Here is a 27,878-nt window from a genome sequence, read left to right on the forward strand (position 1 = left end):
CGACCATTTTATTTATTAATTATATTTTTTATTTCTAAGAGCATACAGAAAAGTTTAGATAAAAGATTAATATGCTAAGCCGTCTAGTTTTGGATTTTAAGTCATCAAACTATTACTATGAATTGAATATTATCGAGTTATTCCTCCAAGCCAACCACACCGTCAAGCTATTAATCTAATCGAGCAATTGAGTTAAATCATCAAATAATTTTTTCCACAATAATTATTGAAATTTGATTTGATCGTACAACCTCCTTAATCATAGAAAAAGATACCTGCCAACTATCTCCAATATTAGTCTTACTAATAGGATCAATTACAATTCTACCGGTGATATGAAAACGACCAATTTTTATATTCTTTATAAAAATAGAAGATTATATATTGTTTAATTAACCCAAAATATCATGATTGCACTATTTCTGTTAACCTGAGCAATAAACTATTTTACTAACAAATAAATGCCTAATACTTATATAATAAATGGCCAGTAAAGACACAAGAATATACATAAAAGTATATATATATATATATATATATATATATGTCCAGCAACTTCTAGATTTCTTTTGCACGTGATATACTATGTATCTTGATATATATGTTTTACGTTTCATAAAATGTAAGAGAGTGGTGGATGGTAGCTCTGTTTGTTTTTTCTTGTACTAACAACGTACAATTTCATAAATAATACTGAATTATAATTCAGGAGATTAAAAAATATAATTTAATAACCTCCATAATATTTTAATACATTATTTGATCAAGATTGAGCTTTTTCATAGGTGAACATTGTAGCTCAATAGAGTTTTTGAACAAACTAGACCTAGTTATAATTTTATTTACCAAATTAACTTATGCCTTAAATTTTATTTGCTAAACTGTTTAAGTATTTTATTCAGTCAAAAATAAAATGCACTCTGAACTCTTTAGTATTCTTTTAATATAGGTTTTAGTTTTACTTTTATCTTAATAAATTTTTTAACTTATCATCATTTTATATAGAGCTACAGTACTATAGATCTATTTTTAATATTAAATTGAAGATATAATCTATTCGAGAAAAACGTTTTAAAACTGGACTAGTTCGATTAAAAACTCAGTAGAATCCTATCAACCAAAAAAAGTATATGCATAATATGAATTTAGTTTTTATTATTTTTTATTTGTTTTTATGGGGGGCAAGAAGAGTCCAATATATATCAGTTGAAAAGTCTGGTGAAAAGAACGGTCATTAAAGAAGCTCTTTGCATTGCATGTGAGGTATTCAAGGGTCAAAAAGACGTTAAACCGAAGCCATCTGTCTGCATGCAAAGAAGGGAATCAGGGATGTGACCCACCGCATCTCCGTCCAAAACGCTTATGTCTCTTTGAAGTACACGTGGCTTCAACTTTTAACGTTAATTCGGGGAACATGCGGGCCCCCGTCTTATCTTCTGATTAGCCCACTGATAGGAAGATTAATTATCTTTTCCATTATTACGTCAGCCTTGGTGCACTGACGGCTGTGATTTTGTCTCTATATTTTAGTAATTAAATAATGAGATCTACGTTCCACCGTAAGATAAGAATATTCTACAGAATCTCTGAAATTTTTTTCCTTGTACGAGTAATTATCGTAAACTGATGCTTCATTCAGTTTACAAATTGTTACAACTTGATACAAAGATACAACGAAAAAAAGTAAGATATCCCTACACTTGGCTAACAAGTAGACTAACCAAATAAGTAAGCACGTTAGCAAATCTTGAACATAAATTCAAGCAATCATGCAAAAAAATAGAGGAGATATAGCATTCATTGGTGGAACAAGTCTCTCACTTGGCCGGATTCAAGTAGCACTATAAGGAGGCATCAAGAAACTTAGGAGAAGGCGCAAGAATAAGCAATTTAGCATCCTATGGCGTAATTAGTATTATAATAGAGTTGAAATAGCAACTTGTAAAACAAACTAAAGCCTTAAAAATAAGCAGAAAATGTAAAATGAGGCAACAGATTAACTTGACAAAAAATAGAGAAAACCAAGATGGCACCGGCAATAGCTGTTGTCACTGGCGTCCTCAAATGAGGGCCGGCATAGAGCGAGAGTTATGCACTTACAAGGTCGACAGGGATGAGGGAGTGGCAGCAGTGTGAAGTGGAGGTGGTTGAACACCCGATGTAGGGGCTAAGTGTGACAAGGAGTGGATTCATAGTGTGTGGGGGGTGTGGAGATGAATGGCGACACCAATGAGAGAAGATGGAGACCGAGGTGAGGAGCAGTGGTGACGGTGGTCAAAGGGATGGTGACGCCAAAAGGGGAGGGTGAAATAGTGGCCGGTACCGAGGGCGACTATGTCGAGGGGGTATACTAGTTTGGCTGTGGCTAGGAGCAATCCTGAGGAGTGGAGAGGCAAAGGTGTGGTCTACACACGACGACGACGAGGCGGGAAAGAGAGATGGCTGTGGGGAGCGGCGATGGAGCTAAAAACAACAAATTTTGGGGGAGAAGAAGAAAGAAAGAGAGGGAAAGGGAGAGGGAGGGGGAGGAGAAGATCTCGCGGGCAGCGAGAAGGAAGATTCCTCTTAGAGGGAGGGGAAAAGCCGAAGTGGATGATGCAATCTTACGAGTGCATTATATATTGACCCATTAAACTGTGAGAAAATATCTCAATTACGTTATAAAAAAACAGTAAATTATTATGTTATCATGTAATAATTATATGATATTTTTTAATGAAAAATTGAATGAATGACTAATGGATCAAAGAAGTATTTCGAAGAAATTTTCTAATAGGTCATGTCATCCTAACTTATCTCTGTCCTCAAAATGAGCTAATGTAATAGGAATAAACTGAACTCAGCTCAATTCAATCTTGATTAGAAAATAAATGAGCCGATACCGGCCAAAGTGTAAGCTAGCTCACTCAAGCTCGGCTTATTAAGACTATATATTTATTTTATATTAACTATATACTTTATAACTATTAGATTAAAGATCTAATGATTTATATCTCTTTCTAACACCAAGTTTTAATCAAACCTCATGTAATGTAAGCTTAAGAACTGGACTTGTTTAAAGCTTGAATTAAGCTCATTTAAGACTCAAGCTCAAACTAGACTAGAATTCTGTTCAGCTTTGTTACAACTCGAGCTCGATGACCTGAGTCTAAACACACAAGTCGGCTCGCTCTGGCTCACTTTACACCCTTTTAACTTATCCCTTGCAAACAAAGATTCATTTGAGAGAGAAGCTAAGAGCCCACCAAGAGAGGTGTCAATAATCTATTTAATTTATTAACGTATCAAATAATCTAAACCTCGAGAGATTTGGTACATATATAGCATTGACCCATCTTAACATAGTTGAAGAAGCCCAAGCCCGGCACGTATCAACCTTAGGCAATTACACTAGCCCGAGTATGACCCAATGACCCAGCAGGGAACCAATCGAGCTAGACTAGTTACTCTGATATTAAGTTAAAAGGGAATTTTACTATAAACATCCTACATTTTGATTTTATTATTACTCACACCCACCATATGGGATATTCATCAACCATGCATTTTACTCTTACTGCCCTCCAAAACATTCTAAGTTAATTTTTTTTACCTAGTAACAACTAAGAAATAAATAATATCATCTTATTTGTAAAATAAAAAACTAAAATACCTAAAATACTTTTTACTTGTCCTTAAAGACTTGTTTCGCTTTTACTTTTACTCTTAATTTCTTTTTAAAATTATTCAATTTTATATTTATAGTTAAATTAACAAGTTTTTGATCAAATTAGTCTTGTTCCAAAAGTTTTTTACCGAAATCGATCACCTCTTAAACTTATTACCAAATGAAGTCTAATTCACTATAGTCCTAACAAAAATATTGAACTGATCAACATTTTTTTTTTCCTAAGCCAAAACGATCAGTTAAGTATTTCTTACTGATCCTAAAATGCTTAACTGATTAACGTTTTATATACGTATATTCCTTTAACTTAGCAGTTTCAACAGATTGAGAAAAAATTTGTCTTTATTTAAAAACTCTGAACTAATCATCGTTTTTTCTTAGGAAAAAATACTAATCAGTTTAGCGTTTTAGTTAAGGCTACAGTAAATTAGACCTCATTTTGTAATAAGTTTGAGAGATAGTCTATTTCGATTAAAAAAATAAAAAACGGGTTTAGTTTGATCAAAAACCCTAAATTAACTATCTATGCAGTAATTGTTAAGATACATCTAATTTTAAGATATTTTTAAGACATTAAAACTAAAATATATTGGTCAAATTATAAAAGGTGTGATATGAACGATAATAAATACAAAATCAAAGACATTTTTAATTTAATAAATTAAATAAAGAGATTTTTTTTCGAACTCTGCTAACATAAACTATCAATTTATCATTCTATAATAAAGGTCTCCAAAGACTTCTTCCAACTCTTCAAATATCCATCCAAATCCAAAAGCCAAACCAAACAAACCAACCCCATCCACTCCCAATTCTATTCCTAAATCTTATGATTAGGGACTAGTGGACTTGGTTTGGGCCAATTAGCGGCCCAAAATCCCAATTTAATATGCGAATATTAGCTCAGATATGTATAAATTAAATCTCAAGTTGAGATTAAACCCAAATTAGTACCTAAACTCAGTACGTGTTATATAATCCGATCGGACTAAATTTTAAATTAGAGGCATATATTTCAAGAATTGCAATATAATGTTATATAATTACTTTTAACGTGATAAAGAAGAACATAGATGATGCTACAAAACTATAAATACTAATTAATAAGCCAAGATGGTTAAGGAAACGGACAAAGAGCCCAACGGTCTAATATTTAATTTTTATTCGTTCGCAGGGAGGAAAAGAAAGATTAGCATGGAAGAAAACCAAATATATAACTTGTGGAGGAGTTTCGATCCACACCCCGACATTTTACTATTTACAAATCACTCCCTTCTGGCAAAAACTGGCACAAAGTGAATTAAATAATTACACCTAAATTCTCTAAGATTATTGCCTATTTTTATTTAAATCTCATTTATTTTTTCTCATTGACCTTCAATTAGAATAGAGGTGGAACCTTCCAAATGCCCCTTTTGTAAGTTAGATTTTTTTTCTCAATAAATATCGAGTATTAGTCGCATAACTTACTCTATTGATTGTTATAAATATTTTATCCTTATGTATTTAGAGGGGAAGGTGATTTACAAAATTAAGGGGGTTTAAACTGTAATTAATTCCTCCCAAATAAAAGAATGTAGGGCTTGAACTGCAAAAGTATTTAATAACAGGATCTAAATGAAAGTTTCTCTAGAAAAGTAAACGGATAAATTAGAAATTAAAAATTAAAAATGTCCTCTCTCTAACTCCCTTCTTCCTCCATCGCTCTCTCCCCCGCTTTCCTACTCCCACATGTAAACGCAGCCCGCTTTGACGAGGTTGGCCGCGTGGAGGAAGTCAACGTTTTCATAGCAATCCTCTGCCTCTTCCTTCCTTTCATCGGCAATTTTGGTCAACTTTGGGGTTTCTTTAGGTAATTTTCGATGATTTGGTTGTTGGATTTTGATCTCTTCCTCTTGGTTTGAGTTGGGATATATAATACCTTTTGCTCTCAGTTGGATTCTCCGAAGGTTGTTTGTCTTGTTTCTCTTTGCTCTTTTCTTTTTTCTGAGATTTTTCTCATCTTTTGCTAATAGTTTACAAGGATTATAGTTGTTGGAGTGATACCCATCTGGTAATTTCTCCCCCATATCCCTTCTGTTCATTTATGTGCCAATCTTTTGTTTTCTTAGCGTGTGCGAAGTTTGCTTTAGTTTCTCATCTTTATTTGCTTTAGTTTGCTTAACTTTATATATATCTGCAGTAGCATCTGATTATGGAATCACTACTGTTGAAAGGGAAAACCTTTTCATCTACTGTTGTTAGATTTTATTCCTCGTACTTTCTTTATACAGTTCTTGTTTGTGATAGAAGCCCCTTCTTACACAACCAAACGGTCCTTTTTTTTCTTTCTTTTGTTAAGTGCATCTTTGCATGCTCTTGTCTATGAGATCATAGATTTAGTATTTGATCTATTTCATCTTAATCTTTCTAAAATGCTTAACGTCTTCACTATCTATTCTGTTTGATGCAATTCTATATAATCTTGTTTAAGATGTATACGATTGTGCGATCTCTGCTGGCCAAATTCGCGGAATAACAGGCGGATGAGAGAAGGCTCATCACAGTTTAGCGCCATCTATCATATGTTTTCTTGATTTGTTCTGGGATTTATCTGTTTTCCAGTTCGATCATCTTTCCTTTCTGGGCTTGTTCTTTGGTTCCTGAAGTTATATATATTTTTTTCACTGTTCTTTTGCTTTCTTCTTGTTTAGTACAATGCTATGATGTTTCTCGGTGACATGACTTTGACCCATTGAATCAGCCTGTCAAGTGATAGGGTTAAGGTTGCATACACATTCCTCTCCTCAGATCCCATATTGACAAAAGCATCGAGCAATTCTTTTTTAGTTTTTCTATTATAGTTTTGGGTACCATCACTGATTGTTCTGATCATTGTATAACTGTTTTCTTAGGTATTATTGATATCTCTACCAACTTCTACCATCAATATCTGTGATCATTATGTCAAAACTGAACACGAGGACACCTGTTACTAAGGCCTCCAAGCAACGTTATGTGGAGTCTGGTTTTTCTGGCACCAGATATGATTCTGATTCAGAACTTGATCTGAAAGATAGACCTTCAAATTCTTCCTTGGGCCCTGGGGTCCGCAAAGCAAATGACAGAAGTTACCAATTCAGCCAGAATGAAGATGAAGGGAGAGAGAGTCCTGATTCATCATTCTATTCAGGCTTTTCATCTGCAAGAAACAAATACAAGAATGATTTTCGCGACTCAGGTGGTATTGAAAACCAACCTGTGCAAGAACTTGAGAATTATGCTGTATACAAAGCTGAGGAGACTACGCAGAAGGTAAATGGCTGTTTGAAGATTGCTGAAGAGATGAGAGAGGATGCTTCAAAGACACTCGTTACCTTGCATCAGCAAGGTCAGCAAATTACTCGGACACATCAAAATGCTGTGGATATTGAACATGACCTTAGCAGGGTATATTTCCCTTTTATTTTACCTCTTCGTTTCTCTTCTTTTTTTCTCCCAATTTTAGCTGTTTAGAATATTGTAATCTAGCATGACTGGAACCTAAATTGCACGATTTTGTTTGGCTTTCTCTTATACCAAAAGTTGATGGAATAGGATCCTACATTAGCTGGAAGATCCATCATTTATATTTTGGCTTTTCTCTGGGAAAGGTTGTCCTGCAAATAAGGTGGAGAAATCATTCATGAGGCTTTATGTATTATGTGCTTCAAATAAGTCCTTTAGTGCACAATAAGGATTTTACTTAGGTGCATTAAATCATATTAATTTTGATGTCTTCCAATCCATTTCAATTGGCACTAAATAAATTTCTGACTTCTGACTTCTGACTTCTGAGAACTTCTGCACTGATATGATTCTTATTATTTTCTTTGATCTTCAATTTTTGACCTTCTATATTTACATTTTGATCTTTATTCTTGGAGAGCTAGTCAAACAACTAGACTGGGAGGAATACATGGCTACTATTTTCATGTTTGTTGTTTCAGACTTTTATTCTCTTCTAACTGATTTTTTTTACCTTTTCACTGAATGTTCCTCCTCTTTGTTAAAATATCTATGTTGCAAACTAGCTGAACAAGGTTAAATGCAGTGTTCATAATGATTATACAAGTTTCCATTCTAATCCATTTGTTCTCCTTTCAGAGTGAAAAACTTCTTGGAAGTCTAGGAGGACTTTTCTCCAAGACATGGAAGCCAAAGAAAACTCGCCAGTTAAAGGGACCGATGCTAACAAGAGGTAAATAAAGAAGAGAATGTCAGAGTAATACTCTTTTGTGTTCTATATTGATGTGGTCAACCAATGCAGATGATTCCTTCATACAAAAGGGTAGCCATATGGAGCAGAGACAAAGACTGGGACTATCTGCTCCTCTGCCTCGATCAAATCCTCGACCTTTACCTTCTGAGCACACATCTGCACTTGATAAAGTTGAGGTATATTTCAGTACTAAAAGTAGGGCTATGCTAGCTCCCATTATACTATAACTTATATTTCCTGAGTATCTGCTCATTTCATCAGGTAGAAAAGGGTAAACAAGATGATGCCCTCTCAGATCTGAGCAACATTCTCGGGGAGCTGAAAGGCATGGCTATTGACATGGGTTCTGAGATAGAGAGGTTTATTTCCATCTTTTGTGTTCATAATCTTGGAACTGTAATATATTGAATAGTGAGGTGATGCTGCTTGCATGTTGACAAATCATCTTGGTGTTGCTTTCTTATATTATCTGCCTTATTTGTATATAAAAATAAGTTGTGTTTCTCCATTCTTTTCATACTGATTTAAGTCAATTAACCTTTTCTATTAAAGCATGCCTCATATGTAATTACTGGCGCAAGTTTTAGCAACATTAGACAAATGATTTATAAGATGAGGCATCTGGCTTCACTTCCAATTTTTGTGTGGTTATTCAATTTGATATCAAAACCATGGAATAGGAAAACTGGAAATGAACTAAAATCAATGCAGAAGGAGCTCTAAATTGCTTATTATCTCGAATATAAGTTGTTTTATGTTTTGTTTCCTTAATGGATCATTGGCCTCTGTTCCGTACTCTTTGTTACATTTAATACAAACTTTATTTTGTTTGATGACTACAGGCAAACTGCATCTCTGAGTCATATGGAGGAAGATGTCGACGAGGTAAACTTCCGAGTGAGGGGAGCCAATATGCGAGGGCGACGTCTTCTTGGAAAATAAATCACTGGTTGCGCCAACGGATCTAAATATGTTTTCTTCTACGGTGAAACGTTTCAAAATTAATCTGTGGACTCATGTTGTAATTTTCTTTGCATTGTACATCATCTTGTTGTTTAATATGTATGATTACTATTACATTCCAATTAAGTTTCTCTCATCTTGCCCATCAAGTTCTGTAGGTAAAGCTAAATTATTTTCTGATTCATCAAAAGTAAACTTACTCGAGATGTGATATCCAAAGTTCTCTTTTATATTTGGAGAACTATATTGGCCATTATAAGTAGGCTACAAATTGAACTTCGCATGGTCTTCATCAATGGCTATGTTATGTATGCTTGATGCCTGCTTAAAAGGGATTTTTGCATGGTCTTCACCAATGTCAACCCTAACGTTGACATAAACCAAGCTGGAGAACTGACTTGGTCTTCTTATCATTGATTCCAGCAAACAAAAACCTGAGGAGCTACTAACTCATCTTCTTTATCTTTCAATATATGTAAAATTGTATATCATCCAGGCAATTTTTAGTAATAAGTTAGAAACATAAGGGGCTGCCTATTTGGTGTGATTAGAACTGATGTTTCTAAAGATGCCGAATCTAGCAAAAATTTTGACAATAGATTCTCTTATGGAGAGTCTTTACATCATTTTGGAAAATAAAATGTAATTCATTTTGACATCCATTCAGTTTGAGTGGATATTAAAACACAGTTGTTCCACCAACCAACCTTTAATAATTTAGCACACACTCCACCTTTAATGAGAAGGGGAACACACTCCTCTATTAATCAGAAGGGGAGGGAGTAATACTTTTGTTTTTCTATAATTTGGTGAGAATTATTATTATTTAGAGGGCCTTTAGTAATTTAGCACACAAAAATACATAGACACCCTTAATCAAAAGGATATGTGAAAATAAGAGTAACCTTATATTTTTTCTTAAAAAGGAGGAGTAAAAGAAAGAGCGGTCCTATGAGCATGCCAAGTGGCCAGACCGGGTATGTAGACAATTCTTATTATCCACTCCCAACCAATGTGGTCTATTTTACGAATCTAATTTTTTTTGGTGATTATAGAAAATATAATCTCTAGGACTAAGGAGGTCATGGATTTGACTTCAACTCTAAATAATATTGTAGAAAAATTATTTGGTGGTTTGGTGGCTTTACTTGATTCGGTTGATGACTCGACAGTGCAGTTAGCTTGAAAGAATAATTCGACAGTGCGACGGCTTAGAGCAGGTTTTGATAGCATTTAATTTGGAGCAATTGTTCGGCGAAGCATATGACTTGAAGCCTAGACTAGGGAACTAAAAGCTTAGTGGGGCTTAAGTGCATTTGTATCTAAGGAGGGTCGGCCTTTTTCTAATCAATATCTAGCCTTCGGGCTTGTGAATGATAAAAAAAATTATAGAAAATATAAATGTGTTGCGGATTAGACAACTAATATGAGCAGGGCAATCTCTCAACTGGTTGATTTGGGAGATGATAGCTAAACTCCTAAATTCTAATTTCTTTGAAAAAATGTAGCTATTTTTTATATAGTCAAGGCGTCATACACGTGCTTTTCTTGGGTCTCTCTCTCTCCCCCATTTATACAAACACTCAACCCCTTCATGGGTCTCTTGCCACTGCGTTTAAATCCCACCACCCTCTCTCTCTCTCTCTCTCTCTCTCTCTCTCTCTCTCTCAGAGCTCTTCAAACGACCTCACTCACTCTCTCTCCCTCCTAATGATCTTCAAACGTGAGAGAAACATGAAGAGCTCTTCTTGCTCAACCCTCCTCCGAGCTCTTATCTTGCTCTCCCTCCTCCTCTGGGCCTCCTCATCGGCTTGTTGGGGCTTAAAGGCGTCGCAAGACGAGGCCTTCTGGGCCCACGTCTGCCACGGCGACCACTACCACCACCACCACTACCGCCACCGCCGCCGCCAGCCACCTTCTTGGTGCCTGCACCTGCCAAGGGGCGTACCCCTACCGCCGCCGGCGGACGACCAGCGCGGCGACGAGATCGACCCGAGGTACGGCGTGGCGAAGAGGCTCGTGCCCACTGGGCCCAACCCACTTCACAACTGAGCGGGCCCACGCGGCCTCTGCAGTTGGCTTTTCTCTTGAGTTTGTTTGGTTGGCATTCCATCCTTTCTTGTTCTTTCTTTCCACGTCTTGATGTGTTTGTTTCTTGGAGTGTAGGGGAAAGGATTTACAATGGAGGATGTTTGCTTCAATCTAAAGTATATGTTCTTTTTTCCATATAATTTCTTGTTGTGTTGAACTCTATTTTTCTCTCTTTTGCTATTCTTTTTGTTTGGGTTCGAGAGGAGCTCATGAGTTCATTAAATTGGAGGAGAGCTGGGGGAACTCAATGCACCACTTTTTCTGGTGGAGAAGGACTCTGCCTGCATGATGACATCTTTTCCAACCGCTATCAAATGCATTCATGTGTTTGTTCGCTTCGGAATTTAATGTGCTTAACTGTTTATGCCTCTCTTGGCTTCAACAATTTTGAAAGTTTTTCTTTTTCATGGTGACTTGCTGAATTATTCCTAGACTTAATTGGTAGTGAAAATTTGAGATGATGAGAATGCTTTTTCTAACAAATTCACTAAGGATTGTTAAAGAAACATTGACTTTTCGACAAAGATCATCACATTGATAGAGAGAGATATTAAATGGCAAAAGAATACTGAAGCTGGTAGAATCTGGAGGTTTATTTTGATGGCATACATATTGACAATCAAATTCCAGCACACAGTCACAAACCACTTGATGGAAGCTGCTGCTTTGGCCTTCATTTGATGTTAGACACCAAACTTATGGGACCAATACCGGAATTTTGAATGTTTTGCTTTGCATTCATAGGCCACAATTACAAGTCTCATGACACAGTACATTATAATAATGTTCCTAATTTACACCAAAGATAAGTGAAACAAGAGTACTACTTTGCCAGGTTCATCAGCCAGAGATACTGTTTGTTTCATTGATAAGGTCAGAGGAACTCCTTAAGTCTGATATCTGAAGCATCTTTTACTTTCTTATGATTGAAGAACACAGCACATCCCAAAAGGGAACCTGCCAAAACCAAAAAATGGTTGTTATAAGATTGTCTAATACACATGCTGCGCCAAAAGAAATGATTAAAAAAGTTGCAGATTACATCACATGATTATATACAAAAACTAAGGGAAAAAGCCCAGCAATGACTAACTAATTCGAAATGTTTATTGTGATTTGCAAGTGTGAAGATACCACACCTTTATCTTGTTGACTCACTGCCTGGATATTAAATATGCTGCAAGTAATGAAGTTCACGTAGAGAAGCATTTAGTATCCGTTTCCAAAGTGTAGTTTCAATATTTTTGGACTTGATATGCACGAGTTACAACACCAAGATGTAAAAGAGAATTGCAGGGACAGATTGACAGTAGATCTGAGTCAACTTGACCAAGATTGCCAGGGCCCAGCAGCTGTTACTTTTTGTTACTGACCCATATTCAACTTGTTTAACAGTCTGGTTGGTGTATATCAGCAGGTCATGTGTGAAAGCAACTAAATTTTACTATTTTAGCAAAGGCCAGATACTGTTGAAGTTGTTGGGGGCAACATAGAGAGATATATCTTTTGAGTTATTGGTTGAAAACGTACGGACCTGCTAAACAGGATGGGTCAGGTCTGCTGAACAGTCAAGCCCCAATATGATAACAGATCATGGTGGTGGATTTTGCCAACCTTAGTAAGAATTAACAAATAAGTTTGCTGACTACTTTCATGCAGTGGCACTTCCAATTCCAACGATATTATAGATCAAAGTTAAATATCAGCTTTGCTAACAAAAGAAAAGAAGAAGTAAAAATCAAGTTATCCAGAAATAACTGCACTCTGTTCCAAATCTGTTTGATTAAAGCTGATTCCCATTCTTCACTGTCCAGCATTCCCTCCAGTAAATTTTCTTGCAAGAATGTCAAAGAACCAAAAGAGACCTTTTAGTATATGAAAAGCATCCTACAGAATTTACCTGCACTCATAACTTATTACTAGGTGAAAGCCTCATAAAATGGAGAGAGGTTGCTTAGTTCTAAAGAGTATCCAATTTGCATCTCTAGATAGGCACATACAATTTTCCCATTTTATAAAGAGTATCTAATAAACTTGAAGAAAGAAAGTATTGTCACCATCATTATGATCTAAATTTCTTTACGATACACGTCCATCTTACATAAAATTATGCAGCCTACTACCTTACCCAAGCCAAGAAAGAAAGTAGATGACATAATATATAATATGAAGGCTCCATTGCACCAAGCAAAGGCAGAAGACCATATCTATTAAACCTTTTGAGTTCTAGCAAAGAGCTGCCATCACAATTTTTCAACATCTTTATTGCAGAACTTCCATTTATGCTGTCTTGAAGAGCTCTTTTTCCCTTCATAACTACAAGTCCCTCTCCTACTGTAGCATCATATTCCAACCACCCAAATTCCTAGAATAAATGTTGTCTTCCTTGCCGACTAATTTCCATTAATTACAGAAATACAATAGTATTTCTATCAAGCAACTCTATTACTCTTTGGTGAAATTTGATCTTATGAAAAGAAAACTTGCAACATATGTGGGATTCATTCTGCTTGTGGTAACCTTGAACAAAATAAGCCTGACTAAAGGTTGAACTGTATTTCCCTTGCTTTTGCATAATTGAGACTTGCTTCTATTGAAACTTCCTTAGTAATTATGTTGTGCAACTATTTCTAAAACAAGAACCAATATCATCATCCTAACAAAATGATTAAGAAGTTGATGTACATTGCTGTAAATAGGCTTTGTAGAAAGGAATGAACATCTTTAGTTGAGAAAATCAACACAGGATAAATGCTGCATCAAGTTTCAAGGTGCTATCACAACAATTTGCTAAGTCCTCCATTTTCACCTTATCTGTGCAAAAGTAACATGTAGACGAAGACCATTTACCAACTAAGATAAAGCCATGTCTAGAAACCTCTGCCTGATCATACACTGTCTAGTAAATTGCCTTAAAAGATAAATTATTGGTGATGACATCTCCATAAATGAGCATGTTTTAGGCATTATTTTTCACTGAAATTGGCATGTCATGCCAATGGAAAAGTTCCAAGTACTTCTCATTGTCCATCAATAGTTTCCCTGGTTTGAAAGCTCTTCAAACTTCAGATAACCCAAGACTAATGGTGACAAAGTAGATATAAACAGCAAGACCCAGCATAATCATTTATGAAACAGTTTCTTTCATTAGGGCACAATAAATGATTCTGATATTGATCATGCAGAAAAGATTAATAATTACAAGCTCTATCTAATTGAACCATTAAAAATCTATTAAACCTGAAATATGTGTCAATAGCTCATCAATCCTCCCAAAGGATCAAGATCAACATTCTCATCTGATCAAATATAATCATAACTGCTTAGCCTAGTTCTATCCATACATGCTCTTTCAACCTCATCTCCCTCTGGATAACATCTTGTAAGCATTTCTACAGTGATCTAGCAATCTCTAATTCCATCAGATACATATTTACTTATCACCGCATCCTCCACATAACTCACACATCATAGTAGAAAATTTAGATATGTTCTAACTGAAGATCTCTGAATTATTTTAGACTTGGAAGAATATGTATGAAGCAAAAACAATGACAAATATGGCACCTATAAACCCAAAATCCAAGTAGAACACAATCAAATTAATAAGAGAGAATAATATTACTCTTTGACAAGAACTTCTTAACTCTCCTAGCATGATATTGCCAAGTTACTATACATACTAAAAGAGAAGCTTCTTACACATATAATCCAGATAATTTGCCAAACAGTATATGGATCTGCCCTATTTCTACAACAAATCAATTTTGTCTTAGACATCTAACTAAATTAAATGTTTATAAGAAATTAAGAATAGAGTAAATTTAACCATAAAGTCACAAACCCATCTCCCAAAATCAAAATTTTTAATCATCAGATGCAAAAGTTCAACAAACCTACATCAGAATCACAAAAACCTAACAAACCAAAACAGAAATATCTTTACCTTTTCTTTTTCAAATTTGTCTAAACAATCTAATTTATCGAGTTCTCAGAAAAAGAATGATATCTCACCATAAACAGAGAGACCTATATCCCAAGATCAAAACTTTACATAACAAAAAAAAGGCAAAATAACCAAAATTCAATGAACGCAACTAAAGAAAAAAAAATTCTCCTCACCTTTCCACTCAGGCGCTTTTGATCTCCATGACGTTCTTGACCTTGGGCGCGTAGAGGGAGTAGACCACCGCCTGCCTCTCCGCGACCTCGAGCTGAGACTTGCCATTGGCGAAAACCGAAGCAATCGCGCTGGGAGCGGAGAGCTCTCGATTCTCGCGGAATCCATCGACCGTCCTCCTCTTGGCGTACTCCCTCACGTTGTAGTCAGAGAACTTGGATACGGTGCGGAGAAGGGAGCGGAACAAAGCGAGCACTTCCCCTCGCGAGGGAGACGACGCCGCACTTGCCATGTTGCCGTGACTTCTCGAGTCTGAACTCCTCCCGTGAGACGGTGAGAGAGAGTGACCCAGATTTTATTGCCCAAACACGAGTAGAACGGATGCGCATTGAGCCTGCGGATCCAGATCCGAACCAATATTTTTCGTGGCCTGGGCTGAGGTGCCCATTTTCCGGGCAGGCCCAAAAGGCCGAGCCCAAGCCTATCCATCTAAGTTCAGCTCGGGTATTAAATAAAAAAGAAAGTTTCAGGTCATAGATGAGTTGACCTGCCAAACTCGATTGTTAATAGTGTTACATTAGTATTTAACTCGTTTATAATTCGATCTACCAATCTTTTTATGACACGATAATTAAATTATGACATGAATAATCTATTTATCATCTGAACAACTCATTTATAAGAGAACAAAATTCTGTATATAAATATAAATAAATTCACTTATAATTCGAATAACTTATATAAGTTCAAATAGTTTGCATCATTATATAATTTTTTTATAATTTATGTAACACATTTAATAAATATATCATGTTCATGTTTAGAAATTTCACCTCTTTAATAGATGAGTAATATACGCATTTGCTAACCCGAGTCGATCGTCGATCGATCGCCAAAAGCACACCGATTTTTTTTTTTTTTTTGTGGTGTGAATTCGATAAGGTTGACTTGAAGTAACCAATTTAAGTATGAACAACTTCTAGAGTATCTTTATAAGTTCGACCGAAATAGCACTAAACCATCTTTCGTTGAGCTATAATCATTGTATCCTTTCCTTTTTTGTTTGAGAGGACTTGTTATCTAAAGAAGCTTGCATAAGATTAACCTTAATATTTACGGCCCCAATGGTTCCCAACAGCTTCATTTGTCAAGCCTTGTTGCTAAGAGTCATTGTAGGTGTGCATATCAAAGCATTATACCAGATAATTGAGTTACAAATTTATTTACATGACTAGATAAATTCTAATCTACGTGGTGCCACGTACGTACATCGAAAAGAATCGCTTTCGAAAATTTTATTCAATAAAAATTGCCCTTGTGTCCTTTGAGCTGTGAAAGTAGATAGGGACAGTATAAAGCAAAGAGTCTGCTGCTTCCACTCTTGCAAGGGAGCCTTCTATGTCCATGCTATTAAAGCAACTCTTTTCCAGCTTTGCCTCCATGCGATCTAGCCTTTTATCTCTATCTTGACCTTGCCCCCAGATCTACTGCTGTAACTTAGGTTACAACTGTAAGAATGACTGCCACCAATCTCGCAAAGACAAAAACAAGAAGAACAAATGCACAATTTTGGGTCAATCACTAAGAACATAAATTATAAGTAGCTTCCAGTTGGTGCAAACACAAACCTTTTGTGGCCTTAGTTCATGACAGAAATTCATCACCATTCCATATGTTAACTAGTGGAACAGAGAGGAGAGAAGCCCACAAATTGTAGTGACCCAAAAGAGCAAGAAATGATAGGGACTTCTCCCTTATAAATGTTATTGCTGTTTACATGCACATCAATAGAAACTGAAAGCAATAGTTGACCTATCAAGTGGTGCAAATCTCCAATGTAGTCAGGTTCCAGCATCTATGTGAAAAGCACAGGGGCTTCTCATTCTTATGTTATTGTTGCGTTGCCGTTTCATCTCTTCTTCTGCTGATTTATACTTAGTACAATAGAAAACATATTATCAAAACTATATGTATACATATTATCGAAAGTAAATATAGAAGAAATCTGGACTATGGAGGTAGCACACACACCGACATACCTGTGCAATTTTATTTGTCAGTGATAGCATATCGCTTTGGGCCTTCCATGGACAGAGACAGTTCAAACAAGAGCATGTGCATTATTTCACTATCAACACTTTATGGATAATGGTTAGTGCAAATAGATCCTGCTGTCCTGCAGCCGCAGTGCAATCTACTGGACAATCTACCACCGCAGTCATAATTTTTCAAAGATTCTCATAAGCAAAGTGTTTGAAGTTCAGATTTATTGACTGTTATTTTTTCTGAGTCAGTAGTTTCTGCTTCTGATAACTTTCATTGCTGATATAATATAATTTTCTTTAATGCCACAGTAAGCATGCCAAGCAAGGAATCACTATTACAAGAAACAATGCTTTAATGGCGGTTTAGAGAAACAACTAGTGGATACTATCTATCTAAGTACTTTTACTAAAAGAAATAGGACAATTGGTCAGTAGTGCAGAATCATCTTGAGCATCTTAATTCAACTGCATGAACTGTAAAACATGTTCATTAACACCTAAAAGAGGACACTAAATCAACATCACTATCCCCAAAGGTAATTTGATTTCCCTCATAAGTAATGGGTGGCATAGCTCGTAGTAAAAGTCTCCTCATGTGAATAACAATGAAGAATGATTGAGGTAAAGAGAATCGACTCACCATGACATGCACACTTTTCAACCACAAAAATAATTACCTTACAATTTCAAACAGTTTACATATGAGATTCTAGTGACAGAATCCAAGTCCACTCAAACTACTTCTATAAGGATGTGCACAGGTAACATGACAGAAAACATGAGCAACAAGTTAGAAATCAGAAAAGGGAAGACTATCACACGCAAAAAAATATGTACATGTACATTAGTACATATAATATATTCACTCTGAAATAAGAAAAAAAAATCGAAATTGGCATAACAAATTTACTTAACAACCAAGAATATTTGAGCGTGGTAAATTACCATTTCTTATTTAAATGAATCCTTTCTATTTATTACCTATTACAAGTTTACAACAAAAAAAAAGGAAGAAGACAATAAGTTATTGATAAGCTTTACATTTATGGTACATAGTGATAATACAGGGTATGGGTACAAAGACAACCATGAACAATCCTAAAAGATTGGAAGTAGATTAGTCAAGCATCAGTTATTGGTCTCCCAAAATCAAATTTAACCTTCATAAATCTGGTTGTGCCAGCAGATAATTCATTCCCTCCAGTAGTTTATAATTTTTTCCCTCTGAGGGAGAATCTGCTTGCCTGCAACAAACTCATGAACACACCCAGCGACCTCTATGGAGCTGCAGCCTGGTGCTTTAGGCACCCCTCTATCATTCATACTCTTCCTCAGGCTCCTGGCATCGTCATGTTTTCCAAGATTCTCATAAGTATTGAAGAGCAGAATATAGACTCCGCTATGGACCTCCAATTGAAAGAGATGGTCAGCTGCAACTTCAGTTAATCGAGTCTTTCCCTGGTTCCAACAAGAACTCAGTAGGGATTTCCAAGCTATTGCTCTATTAGAGGGACTAACTAAATTTGGCATCTTTGTGATGATTTCGTTGGCCCCTTCAAAATACCCAGATCGACAAAGGAAGTCAACAAGACACCCATAGGCTCAATGCAATACAGGGTCCTCATGTTATTGAACAACATAATGCCTTCTTCCACCATACCTTAATGACTACAAGCAGTCAATACTGTAATAAACGTGGCTTCATCCGATTTCCACCCTTCTCTGCATGCGATACAACAGCTCAAGTGCCCCCTTGTCCATCGCCATGCACAACAAATCCTAAAATCATTACATTCCAACAAACCGTATCCTTCTGAGGTATACAATTTTATATCTTTCTAGCAACATCCAAATTCCTGCATTTCTCATACATGTCTTTTTAAAGAGTAGTCTGCACCTGAACACTAAAAAGCAAACCAACATGATTCAAATATTGATGAATCCATATCCCAAGTTCGGTTTGCATTAGTTGAAACATCAAAAGAGCTTCCTTAAAGCAATTGTTTCTACATACCCAGAAATCATGGGCCCCCAAATCCTCTTATTCTTGCTTGGCGCTTCGTCAAAGAGCATTTGTAACAGTCCAAGACGACTCATTTCGTTGGGGAATTCCATCAAACATCTTCCTCGCATACCTTGCTACACCACAATTCATATACATAAGGATCAACATATTACCCACACATAAATCAAAGCAAAATCCAAGCTTTACCACATGGGCACGCACCCCCCTCTAGTTCGGAAGTCTCCGACGTTTGCGCAAGCTTCTAGAATGTAAGGAAGGGTGTAATTATCCGGGGAAAGGCCATCAAGCAACACGTTTGAGTAGATTTTTATTGGTTTCTCATAGAGTTTGTTGACCAAGAAGGCCTTGATCATGGTATTTCGGATGCAGAGAGATGGGTCCACTATGTGGTTGAAGAGGAGTTGGGGATGGGCGAGGCTTCCATTGGTTGGGTTAGAGCAGAATGCCATGAGAAGGCTGAGAGCAAAGCTGTCCTGTCCCAGATCGCTGGTGACGATGTCGCCATGGGCTTGCTTAATTTGTCTCATCGACTTGGATCTCTATAGTAGTAGAAGGGTTCTTCTTCTACTGCTTGTCATAAGCCTTATGAGGTAGAACTGTAGAAGTAAACCACTAAACCACACTCGACAACTTGGGTCTCACATTAAATTGTTTCATAATTTTTCAAACTTATTAAAGAATTTGGTGAATTTTCAAATTTTTTACAATAATAGATTGAAACTAGTTTTTATTTTGTTTTTTTATTTGAAAAATTACCTATTTCTCAAATAACCTAAAGATTTGCAAAAAAAGAAGAAGGAAAAACTCCGAGATTTTGTAGATATTATTTTCATGTGTAAATAGATTTATAGTATTAATCTATGCTTAATTGGGATCTGAAATAGAAAGAAAAAAAAGTTGGGTCATCTATAAATAAAAATAAATAAAATGGTTTTCTATATTGCAAATATCACCACCAATTTTATTTATTTATCTGTTTTTTAAAGCATATTTTATTTCACTTGGAAAAACTAACAAAATCCATTGTATATAGCACAATTACTCTTATGATATAACAAAAAAATGGTCTTAAAAAGTTTAATTTGTGAGATAAACGCTTAAAATATCAATGTTTTTTTTTCTCATTAAAGAAAATGGTCAGCTGACATAGCTCCCAGACATAAGTTTGGTAAAAGAATTTTTCTTGGTCACCTAGTCTGGTAAATAAGTTTCATGGTAACTCTTCTATAAATAGTTATTGTTCCCCAACACTAAGAGAACATCCTACCTACCTGCAAGAAAAGATAAAATTATATATATATATATATATATAATGTATCATATACGAAATACCAAATTCTCTATTGACATTATAGGCTTAGTTAGGTACCCTTTAAAATAAGCCCTATCTTGTTCTTGGGCAAATCATCTTGAGGTCCAATCTTGCAAACATCCCTTAAATTACTCCACCTCAACTCCTCCATTCCTTAATAATAGAGCATACCATTTGCATTTTGCAGCCATGAGTGGGGCAATTAGCTGAAATTCGTGGCAGTATTTGATTGGTTAAACTCCTCAAACCAATAAGAAGCTGAACAGTATTTAATTGGAGCGAGTTCCTGCAACTGGAGCTACAGACGATCTAAAATTAATCCTTCTCTGTACTTAGGTAAATCATCTCTCTCTCTCTCCTTTCATTTCTCTTTCCCCTCTCAATCCCAATACACGGTTTGACTGCGAGAGAGAGAGAGAGAGAGAGAAATAAAAAGGAAAAAGAGCACCAAATTTATCTGGAAATCTCACAAATATATTTCCTCCAATCTATTCTCTTCCTTGCCCCAGTCGGAAACCGATTGAGGAAGCGAAAACAAACCCAATCTCTTCGCCTTCCCCAGTCCAGAGATGAGATCTTTCGTCCGATTTCTAGGCTTTCAATCAAAACGCACCTCGGGAATCTAATGCCGGACCGGAGAATACGGAAAGATCCTATCTTTCGTGTGCCCGCCTATTGATCTCGCCGAGCTCTTCTTCGTTCCTTCGCATGAGTTATGCTTAGGATCATCATTGGGTCGTCTCCAGACTTCGCCACGAGGACGACGACGTGGCGCGGCCGCGTTCGACGATGCAGATCCGGTTATCGCCGAGCATGAGAAGCATCACGATCTCGAGCAGCAATGGGGTTTTCGACTTGATGAAGCTTAAAGCCGCAGCTCGCCACAGCTCCCATAGGACCCTCGTCCACACCATCGTCATCCTTGCTTGCATTCTACCCTTTGTCTTCATACTAATGGCTGTGATCACCCTTGAGGGTGTGAATAACTGCTCCTCTCTCGGTAAATTTCGGATCTGGAGTTAGTTGATTTCGTTTAGGCTAGATTTGGGAGGATGTGGTTGTTTCTGCATTCGTTTTTGGAGTATTTGACGGTTGTTGATCGTAATTCTTAAATTGATGGGTAATTTGGTGCGCTGATCTGGGTTTGGGGTGCTTTGCTGTTTTTTGGTTCAATTTGGTTGTTTCGTTATCTGAATCTCTAGGTTTGAGCTGAAGTTACCCCTTCTCATCTAATTTGGGTCTGATTTGTTACACTGGACTTCCTTGTCGTTGGGTTATTCCTATTTCGGATTGCAATAGTCGTAGTTGGGATTTGTGCCACTTTTGATTGCGGTATCGATCTATTCTGTGAGGGAGTATGCCAGGTTTTCGATTTGTTATCTGAATTGCCTGATTTAGCATTGGCTTACATTTCTCTGTGTCCACCTGCTTGTATGATGGGGCTTACTTGGGATTTCAGTTGTTGTACTTTTGGTCTTATTTGTAGCATACGCTGTTTCTTTGTCCAGCTATGGTTTCTGAGCATGCGTATTGTACCTTTCCTTTCTCTAGCCTTTTTCTTGATGATATTTTGGTAAATTTAGCTGGAACCAAATTTTAGATTTATTAGATCATTCATGTTCATCTACGACTCACAGCTTTATTGGATCGTTTAACTTTCACTTTCTGGCAAGATTTCACATTTTTCAATATTTTCATTCGATCCAAAGACCTCCCAAATTTTAATTACAGACAATTATTACATTGTATTCATCTTTCCATTCTTCTTCTTATTTATTATGTTTGCCTCAGTAATTACATCTTTCACTAAGGATGGAGACAAGTGACCTACCACTTAAGACAATTTTGTTTTGAGTTCCTTTCTTTTGAAATTTATACTGGTACCCTTTTTGGTTAGTTATTTATCAAGCTGGATTATGGTTGGTGTTATGACTTTCTTGTCATCATTATTATGGAAACTTTTCGTCTGATCTCTATAGCGTTATGTAATTTAATGAATATGTATTTGTTTCCGTTTCTTCTGTGTAATGACTTACATGATTTAACTGCTAAGCAGCAGCTTGACCTTTTCCTGTTAATCACATAGTAAGAGTACATGCCAGGTGGTGCGCTAAGATTGGCTACTGGCCTGCTTTGTTGAATGGTTTAACTCAGCTATTTGTCATCCTGTCTTGTCATTTTCAGTTTTTGCTTCAATATTTCAACGGATACTTCAACTAGGTCCCTAAATTCAATACTCGTGCCAGTGCCTGTAAATTAGGATGAAAATCATTAAGCTTTTTTTTTTAAAAAAAAAATTATCTACTCTTTAGTGAGTCCATGTTTATATTCCAAATGTTAGAAACTTATGTCATGTAGCAAGCACGGTTGTTATGGTTCTAGAATAGCTTACTGGTGACTCTGTTTTCTGCTTAAACAATACTGCAGATGAGATCTGCATGAGAGAGTCAGCCATTTCAGGCTAGAAGTGTGTGTAAAATTGAAGTGATGAAGAAAACTCTAGCATTAAAATAATTTCAGAAAAATTAAAGGAGTTAAATATGTTGCACTTCTAAATACAACTTGCAAAGCACCATTGGGGCATTGTGGCATACTAAACTCATCCTCTCTTGTTGTAAAATAAAAAGAAACCAGAAATATCATGATTATATGAAATAAGAAAAATCATGACGAGAACCATGTAAGGAAACAATGCTTCACAAAAGATTGTGATCAACATTATTAAAAATTTAAAATAGATGTACACCATCTCCAATACCAAATATACAAATACTGATGTGTTCTGGAGGTCCAGGGAGGAAGGAAGAACCAGCTAATAACTGGAAATGCACAGATCATACCACCATAATGTGTATGAGAAACTAGTTAATAATTGAGCCTATTGATCTTGATCAGATCTTCTTAGAATTTTCATGCAGATTGGTGTCTTTGAAATCTAAATAGGATAAACATTTTATTATCAAACAACAGTATCTTATGGCCTTCATGTATCCGTAAGAATTCTTAAAACATTGTCTTATATATATTAGGCTTTAAATGTTGTTGTCTAATTTAATGACTTTCATTTTGGATTTTCATCATATATGTTTATCTGTAGGTCCTACTGAGGGGATACTAGCTCGACTCTTTCTCCTCTCCCTGCTGTAGAATTGTGTGTGTATATGCATGAAATGCCATTTCAAATGACTGTTCTTCTACATTGTGTAACTTGAACGTTTTAAGGGGCTTTTATAGTTTGATTTAGTGTGATGATCTTGATATTGTCTCCTTTTAGTTTTATTAGATATTTGTATGCGTGGTTAGATTTTCAAGGGTGATGTTTCTTCTCATTCAAGATATAGTGCCGTTGCACCATCTGTTGGTAAAATCCTTTTGTCATCAACACCTTTATGTTTGTTTCAGATTGTTTGGGAAGACGGCTGGGCCCTAGGTTTCTTGGAGGCCGTGGTGATGACTCAATGGTATTATTCTGCTCTTTACTATTGATTCATGATATTAGTGTGAAGAACATAATTTGCTATCTTATTTTGGATCACCTAATTGTACTTGTACAGAGGATTGTCAGGGAGTTGTATAAGATGCTTGATCAAGTAAATTCCGAGGAAGTTCCAGTTGATATGAAGGTGCCAGAATCTTTTAATGAGTTTCTCTCTGATATGAAGAAGAACCGCTACAATGCAAAGACATTTGCTCTAGTTCTGAAGGCAATGGTATGCTAATTTTTATTTTTGTTGTCAATGCAGTGTTTCATTGGATTATTATATCTGCTAAAATTGGGATTAACTGAATAAACTTGCTTCCCTGAGTTACTTCAATGTTGAACAATCTCCTTTGTTCTGATTAGCTGTATGGGAATCATGTAAAAGAAGTTCTGCTAAGTTGTCAACCATGCTTTGTGCTTAGAGTGTTCTCATAAGAGATAAGCAAAGCTTTAAGGTTCTATTGATATAAAAGGTTATAACTGCTTCTGATATAATAGTTGTTTTGAAGCTTCTCTCTGTCTTTCTCTGAGTTGCAATTTCAATAATGCAGATGGAAAATATGGATAGGGAGGTGAAGAAATCAAGACTGGCAGAACAGTTGAACAAACATTTTGCAGCAACTGCTATTCCCAAAGGAATTTATTGTCTTTCCTTGAGTTTGACTGATGAATATTCATCCAATGCTCATGCAAGAAAACAATTGCCATCTCCTGAGATGCTGCCTCTTCTTTCAGATAACTCGTACCACCATTTTATTTTAGCCACTGATAACATCCTCGCAGCCTCTGTTGTGGTCACATCAGCTGTGAGATCTTCTTTAAAACCTGAAAAGGTAATCTTTCATGTCATCACTGACAAGAAGACATATCCTGGTATGCATTCATGGTTTGCTTTGAATCCTATTTCCCCTGCCATTGTTGAAGTGAGAGGAGTCCACCAGTTTGATTGGTTGACAAGAGAAAATGTACCTGTTCTTGAAGCAATAGAAAGTCACCATGGTGTCAGAAATCACTATCATGGAAATCATATTGCAGGGGCCAATGCCAGTGACAACCCAAGAGTTTTTGCTTCAAAACTGCAGGCCAGGAGTCCGAAATACATATCTCTGCTCAATCATCTCCGTATATACCTGCCTGAGGTAAGATATATTATGCATTATGAGAATCTTCTTACTGGGTGGGAAAAGATGACAAAATGATTGCATACTAGTAGGTTAGAGAACCTGCCAAGAGAAGTTAGAGTGTGAGTAAAGATGACAGCTTTTGCAACAAGAGTATGCATGCACCATTTATTTATTTTAATTTTTCTGAAATCTGGATTAACAACAAGAAATATTCCCCAAAAGTTAAATTAAGAACTTTTTCTTGAGCTAATCATGAGCATTATTGCCAAATAATTTAACCTTAGCAAAGTTAAGAATCTTGAATATTTGATAATAATGTGAGTCAGGGCTTTCATCCAGATACATCATACTCCACTGGTTTAAAATGTATTCTTTTTTCTCTTTCCTTGAACCTGCCTCATTTTGCTAAGACCTACTTAAGCTTACTCATAACATGTGCAAGCAGCTATTTCCAAACCTCAACAAGGTGGTCTTTCTTGATGATGATGTTGTAATTCAACGTGACTTGTCACCATTATGGGATATCGATCTTTTTGGTAAAGTAAATGGAGCTGTTGAAACTTGCAAAGGTGAAGATCGATGGGTAATGTCTAAGCGCTTCAGGACATATTTTAACTTCTCACACCCTCTCATAGCCAATAATTTGGACCCTGAAGAGTGTGCATGGGCATACGGGATGAATATCTTTGACTTAAATGCGTGGAGGAAGACGAGCATTCAAGAAACTTATCATTACTGGGTGAAAGAGGTAAAATTCAATATGTACACTATTTTTATTCATGTTTTTCCTATTATACTTGAACCTTTCCTTTTAGAAAATGCAAAACATTTTATTCTATTCCCTTGGCCAACATAATTACTGGAAAGAAGTTGTAATCTTCTGTAATTTATCAAATAATTCAAGTATAGCGAATAGAACTCCGCTCAACTCAGTGACAGTCTTTAGTATTAATCTCTAGTATTGCAATCTTTGGATAGCTCACCACCATTCTGTATTCAGCTGCTAGTTTTTTAAGATATTGTTTCCAATCACATACTTAGAAAATTGTGGAGTTGAGTAAGAATCTAAGAAAAATCTTCACTTGCTGCTTTTCTTGTATATGCATGGACTTGATTTTCTTGTTTCATGTTTTGTTGCGTTTACTTATCTAAACTTCCTAAAAGCAAAATATAAAAAGCGGTCATTTGTTAGTTTGTTAGACACCTCTGAAGCTCCATTTCCAATGTCAAATGCTTTCTTTAACCACTTTCTTGATAGCTATATTGCCCTTTTGCTTTTCAATATTTTGATATAAACAAAATACAGGGCCTTGTTCTTACAAATACACTCTGGAAATCGCTAAGGCAGTAATGATCACATAGAACCCTAAAATTCTTATGTTCATCCACCCACTCCTAATTCTGTAACATATTTAATCTGATTATATATAAATTTAAGCTTTAGTTCTTTTAATTCTTTTGAGATGCAAAAGTTAGATCTCTCTTCGAGGAACATTGGTGGCTTCGAAGATCCTTTTGGCAAGGAAAGGGAAGTTGGTCTTCTAATGTCCAATACATTTATTATCTAAGTTTACTGATGAAAAGGAAATCAAATTATGAGTGCATCACTGTATGAAAATTTCCAATAAGCTATTCCATGACCTAGAATTTGCGCTGCTTCCTCACTTCTCTTCTTAAATACACTTCCCCCAGTCTGGTCTGTTTAAGTATTGGTCAATCCATTTGCTCATTTAGATGAAACTTGAATACTACTGGAAATTCAGCAGTTTGGTGGTCCACCTCTGTATAATATGTTTTTCTCACTTCTTGTACACTGCTCATGTAGTGTAACAGTCATAGATATTGTGAGGAGCAAAGACAGTAACATACAAACCTAAATATTCTTGATGTATTCTAAAGCCTGGTTAATTGCTACCTTGCTAATCCTTCTCTCTTTTTCCTTGTTGTAGAATCTGAAGTCAAATCTCTCTCTCTGGAAGCTTGGCACATTGCCTCCAGCACTTATAGCTTTCAGAGGGCATGTTCATGCTATTGATCCATCTTGGCACATGTTAGGATTGGGCTATCAGGAAAAGACGGACCTTGATAGCGTACGCAAAGCTGCTGTGATCCATTACAATGGCCAATGCAAACCATGGCTGGAGATTGGATACAAGCATCTCCAGCCATTTTGGACCAGATATGTGAATTACTCAAATGACTTTGTTAGGAACTGTCATATCTTGGAGTCTCATTAATAGACCACTGAGAGGGAAAATAAGAAAAGATGAAACTTACAAGGAAGATGGAGGGTTCATTTCTTTGCAGCTCAATGGGGGTCAGTTATTGTGGATATCAAGAAACTGGTCTCGTGATCAATGCCTTCAACACTTGCTACTCCGTAGCCAGCCCATCCTTTAACACATTCCTAGTTGCATTAAAGATTCTTTCTTCCATTTTGTATCATAGTGAATGGATTTCTATATAACTAGGGTAGTTCTCAATGTCTTCTAGAGGGGTATAATATGCCTACTTGGCATAAATGATGCTGCCCACGTAGCCATAAAGAGCGCAGCATAATACACGATCTACTCTCTGGGAGCAAGTTGGATATTTTGTTTTCCAAGGCATTCATAGATGCTGTTACACCATTTTTTGTTCATCTGTTCTTTTTTATGTTTGATAATTTGTTACATTTTACCTATTCAGAATCCATTATTTGATTTAGACGACAAGATTATTGTGTTATGAACCCCAATTAATTTATGGGGAACTCTCGGATATTTATCATTATTCATAATAAGATGATGGAATGTGCAGATAATTTTTC

At 36.1% G+C, this 27,878-nt stretch overlaps 3 protein-coding genes and 1 long non-coding RNA gene across 8 annotated transcripts; 2 read left to right on the plus strand and 2 right to left on the minus strand.

Annotated features, from left to right (window-relative positions):
• The first annotated feature begins 5,314 nt into the window (after positions 1–5,314).
• LOC140797035 (SNAP25 homologous protein SNAP32-like) lies at positions 5,315–9,019 on the plus strand. Of its 3 annotated transcripts, none has more exons than XM_073150304.1 (6): positions 5,315–5,519; positions 6,562–7,096; positions 7,793–7,886; positions 7,956–8,083; positions 8,169–8,266; positions 8,750–9,019. In XM_073150304.1, the coding sequence occupies exons 2-6, from the start codon at positions 6,611–6,613 to the stop codon at positions 8,847–8,849; spliced, it is 906 nt and encodes a 301-aa protein (XP_073006405.1). In that variant the 5' UTR covers positions 5,315–5,519; positions 6,562–6,610; the 3' UTR covers positions 8,850–9,019. The 3 variants fall into 3 exon arrangements, with proteins under 3 accessions (XP_073006405.1, XP_073006407.1, XP_073006406.1); XM_073150306.1 differs by having other exon boundaries at positions 5,507–5,616; XM_073150305.1 differs by lacking the exon at positions 5,315–5,519 and adding an exon at positions 5,601–5,720.
• Positions 9,020–11,536: 2,517 nt separating this feature from the next.
• LOC140796894 (uncharacterized) lies at positions 11,537–15,403 on the minus strand. Of its 2 annotated transcripts, none has more exons than XM_073150062.1 (2): positions 15,084–15,403; positions 11,537–11,918 (listed from the first exon to the last, which is right to left on the minus strand). In XM_073150062.1, the coding sequence occupies exon 1, from the start codon at positions 15,371–15,373 to the stop codon at positions 15,092–15,094; it is 282 nt and encodes a 93-aa protein (XP_073006163.1). In that variant the 5' UTR covers positions 15,374–15,403; the 3' UTR covers positions 11,537–11,918; positions 15,084–15,091. The 2 variants fall into 2 exon arrangements, with proteins under 2 accessions (XP_073006163.1, XP_073006164.1); XM_073150063.1 differs by having other exon boundaries at positions 11,537–12,795; positions 15,084–15,402.
• A 2,649-nt stretch (positions 15,404–18,052) lies between these two features.
• On the minus strand, positions 18,053–19,739 carry LOC140796543 (uncharacterized). 2 transcript variants are annotated; one of them, XR_012110464.1, is made up of 3 exons: positions 19,339–19,739; positions 19,141–19,265; positions 18,053–19,030 (listed from the first exon to the last, which is right to left on the minus strand). It is a non-coding gene; the product is annotated as an uncharacterized lncRNA (long non-coding RNA). The 2 variants fall into 2 exon arrangements; XR_012110463.1 differs by having other exon boundaries at positions 19,354–19,685.
• Positions 19,740–20,856: 1,117 nt separating this feature from the next.
• Positions 20,857–27,872, plus strand: LOC140796839 (probable galacturonosyltransferase 14). Its single transcript, XM_073149985.1, has 6 exons — positions 20,857–21,464; positions 23,867–23,925; positions 24,019–24,174; positions 24,497–25,084; positions 25,515–25,817; positions 27,019–27,872. Exons 1-6 carry the CDS (start codon positions 21,254–21,256, stop codon positions 27,304–27,306), a joined length of 1,605 nt encoding a protein of 534 aa, XP_073006086.1. The 5' UTR covers positions 20,857–21,253; the 3' UTR covers positions 27,307–27,872.
• The last annotated feature ends 6 nt before the right edge of the window (positions 27,873–27,878 follow it).

Source organism: Typha latifolia, chromosome 10, assembly GCF_019914945.1.
Source record: "Typha latifolia isolate L0001 chromosome 10, TyphaL0001v2, whole genome shotgun sequence".
NCBI classification, from domain to species: Eukaryota; Viridiplantae; Streptophyta; class Magnoliopsida; order Poales; family Typhaceae; genus Typha; species Typha latifolia.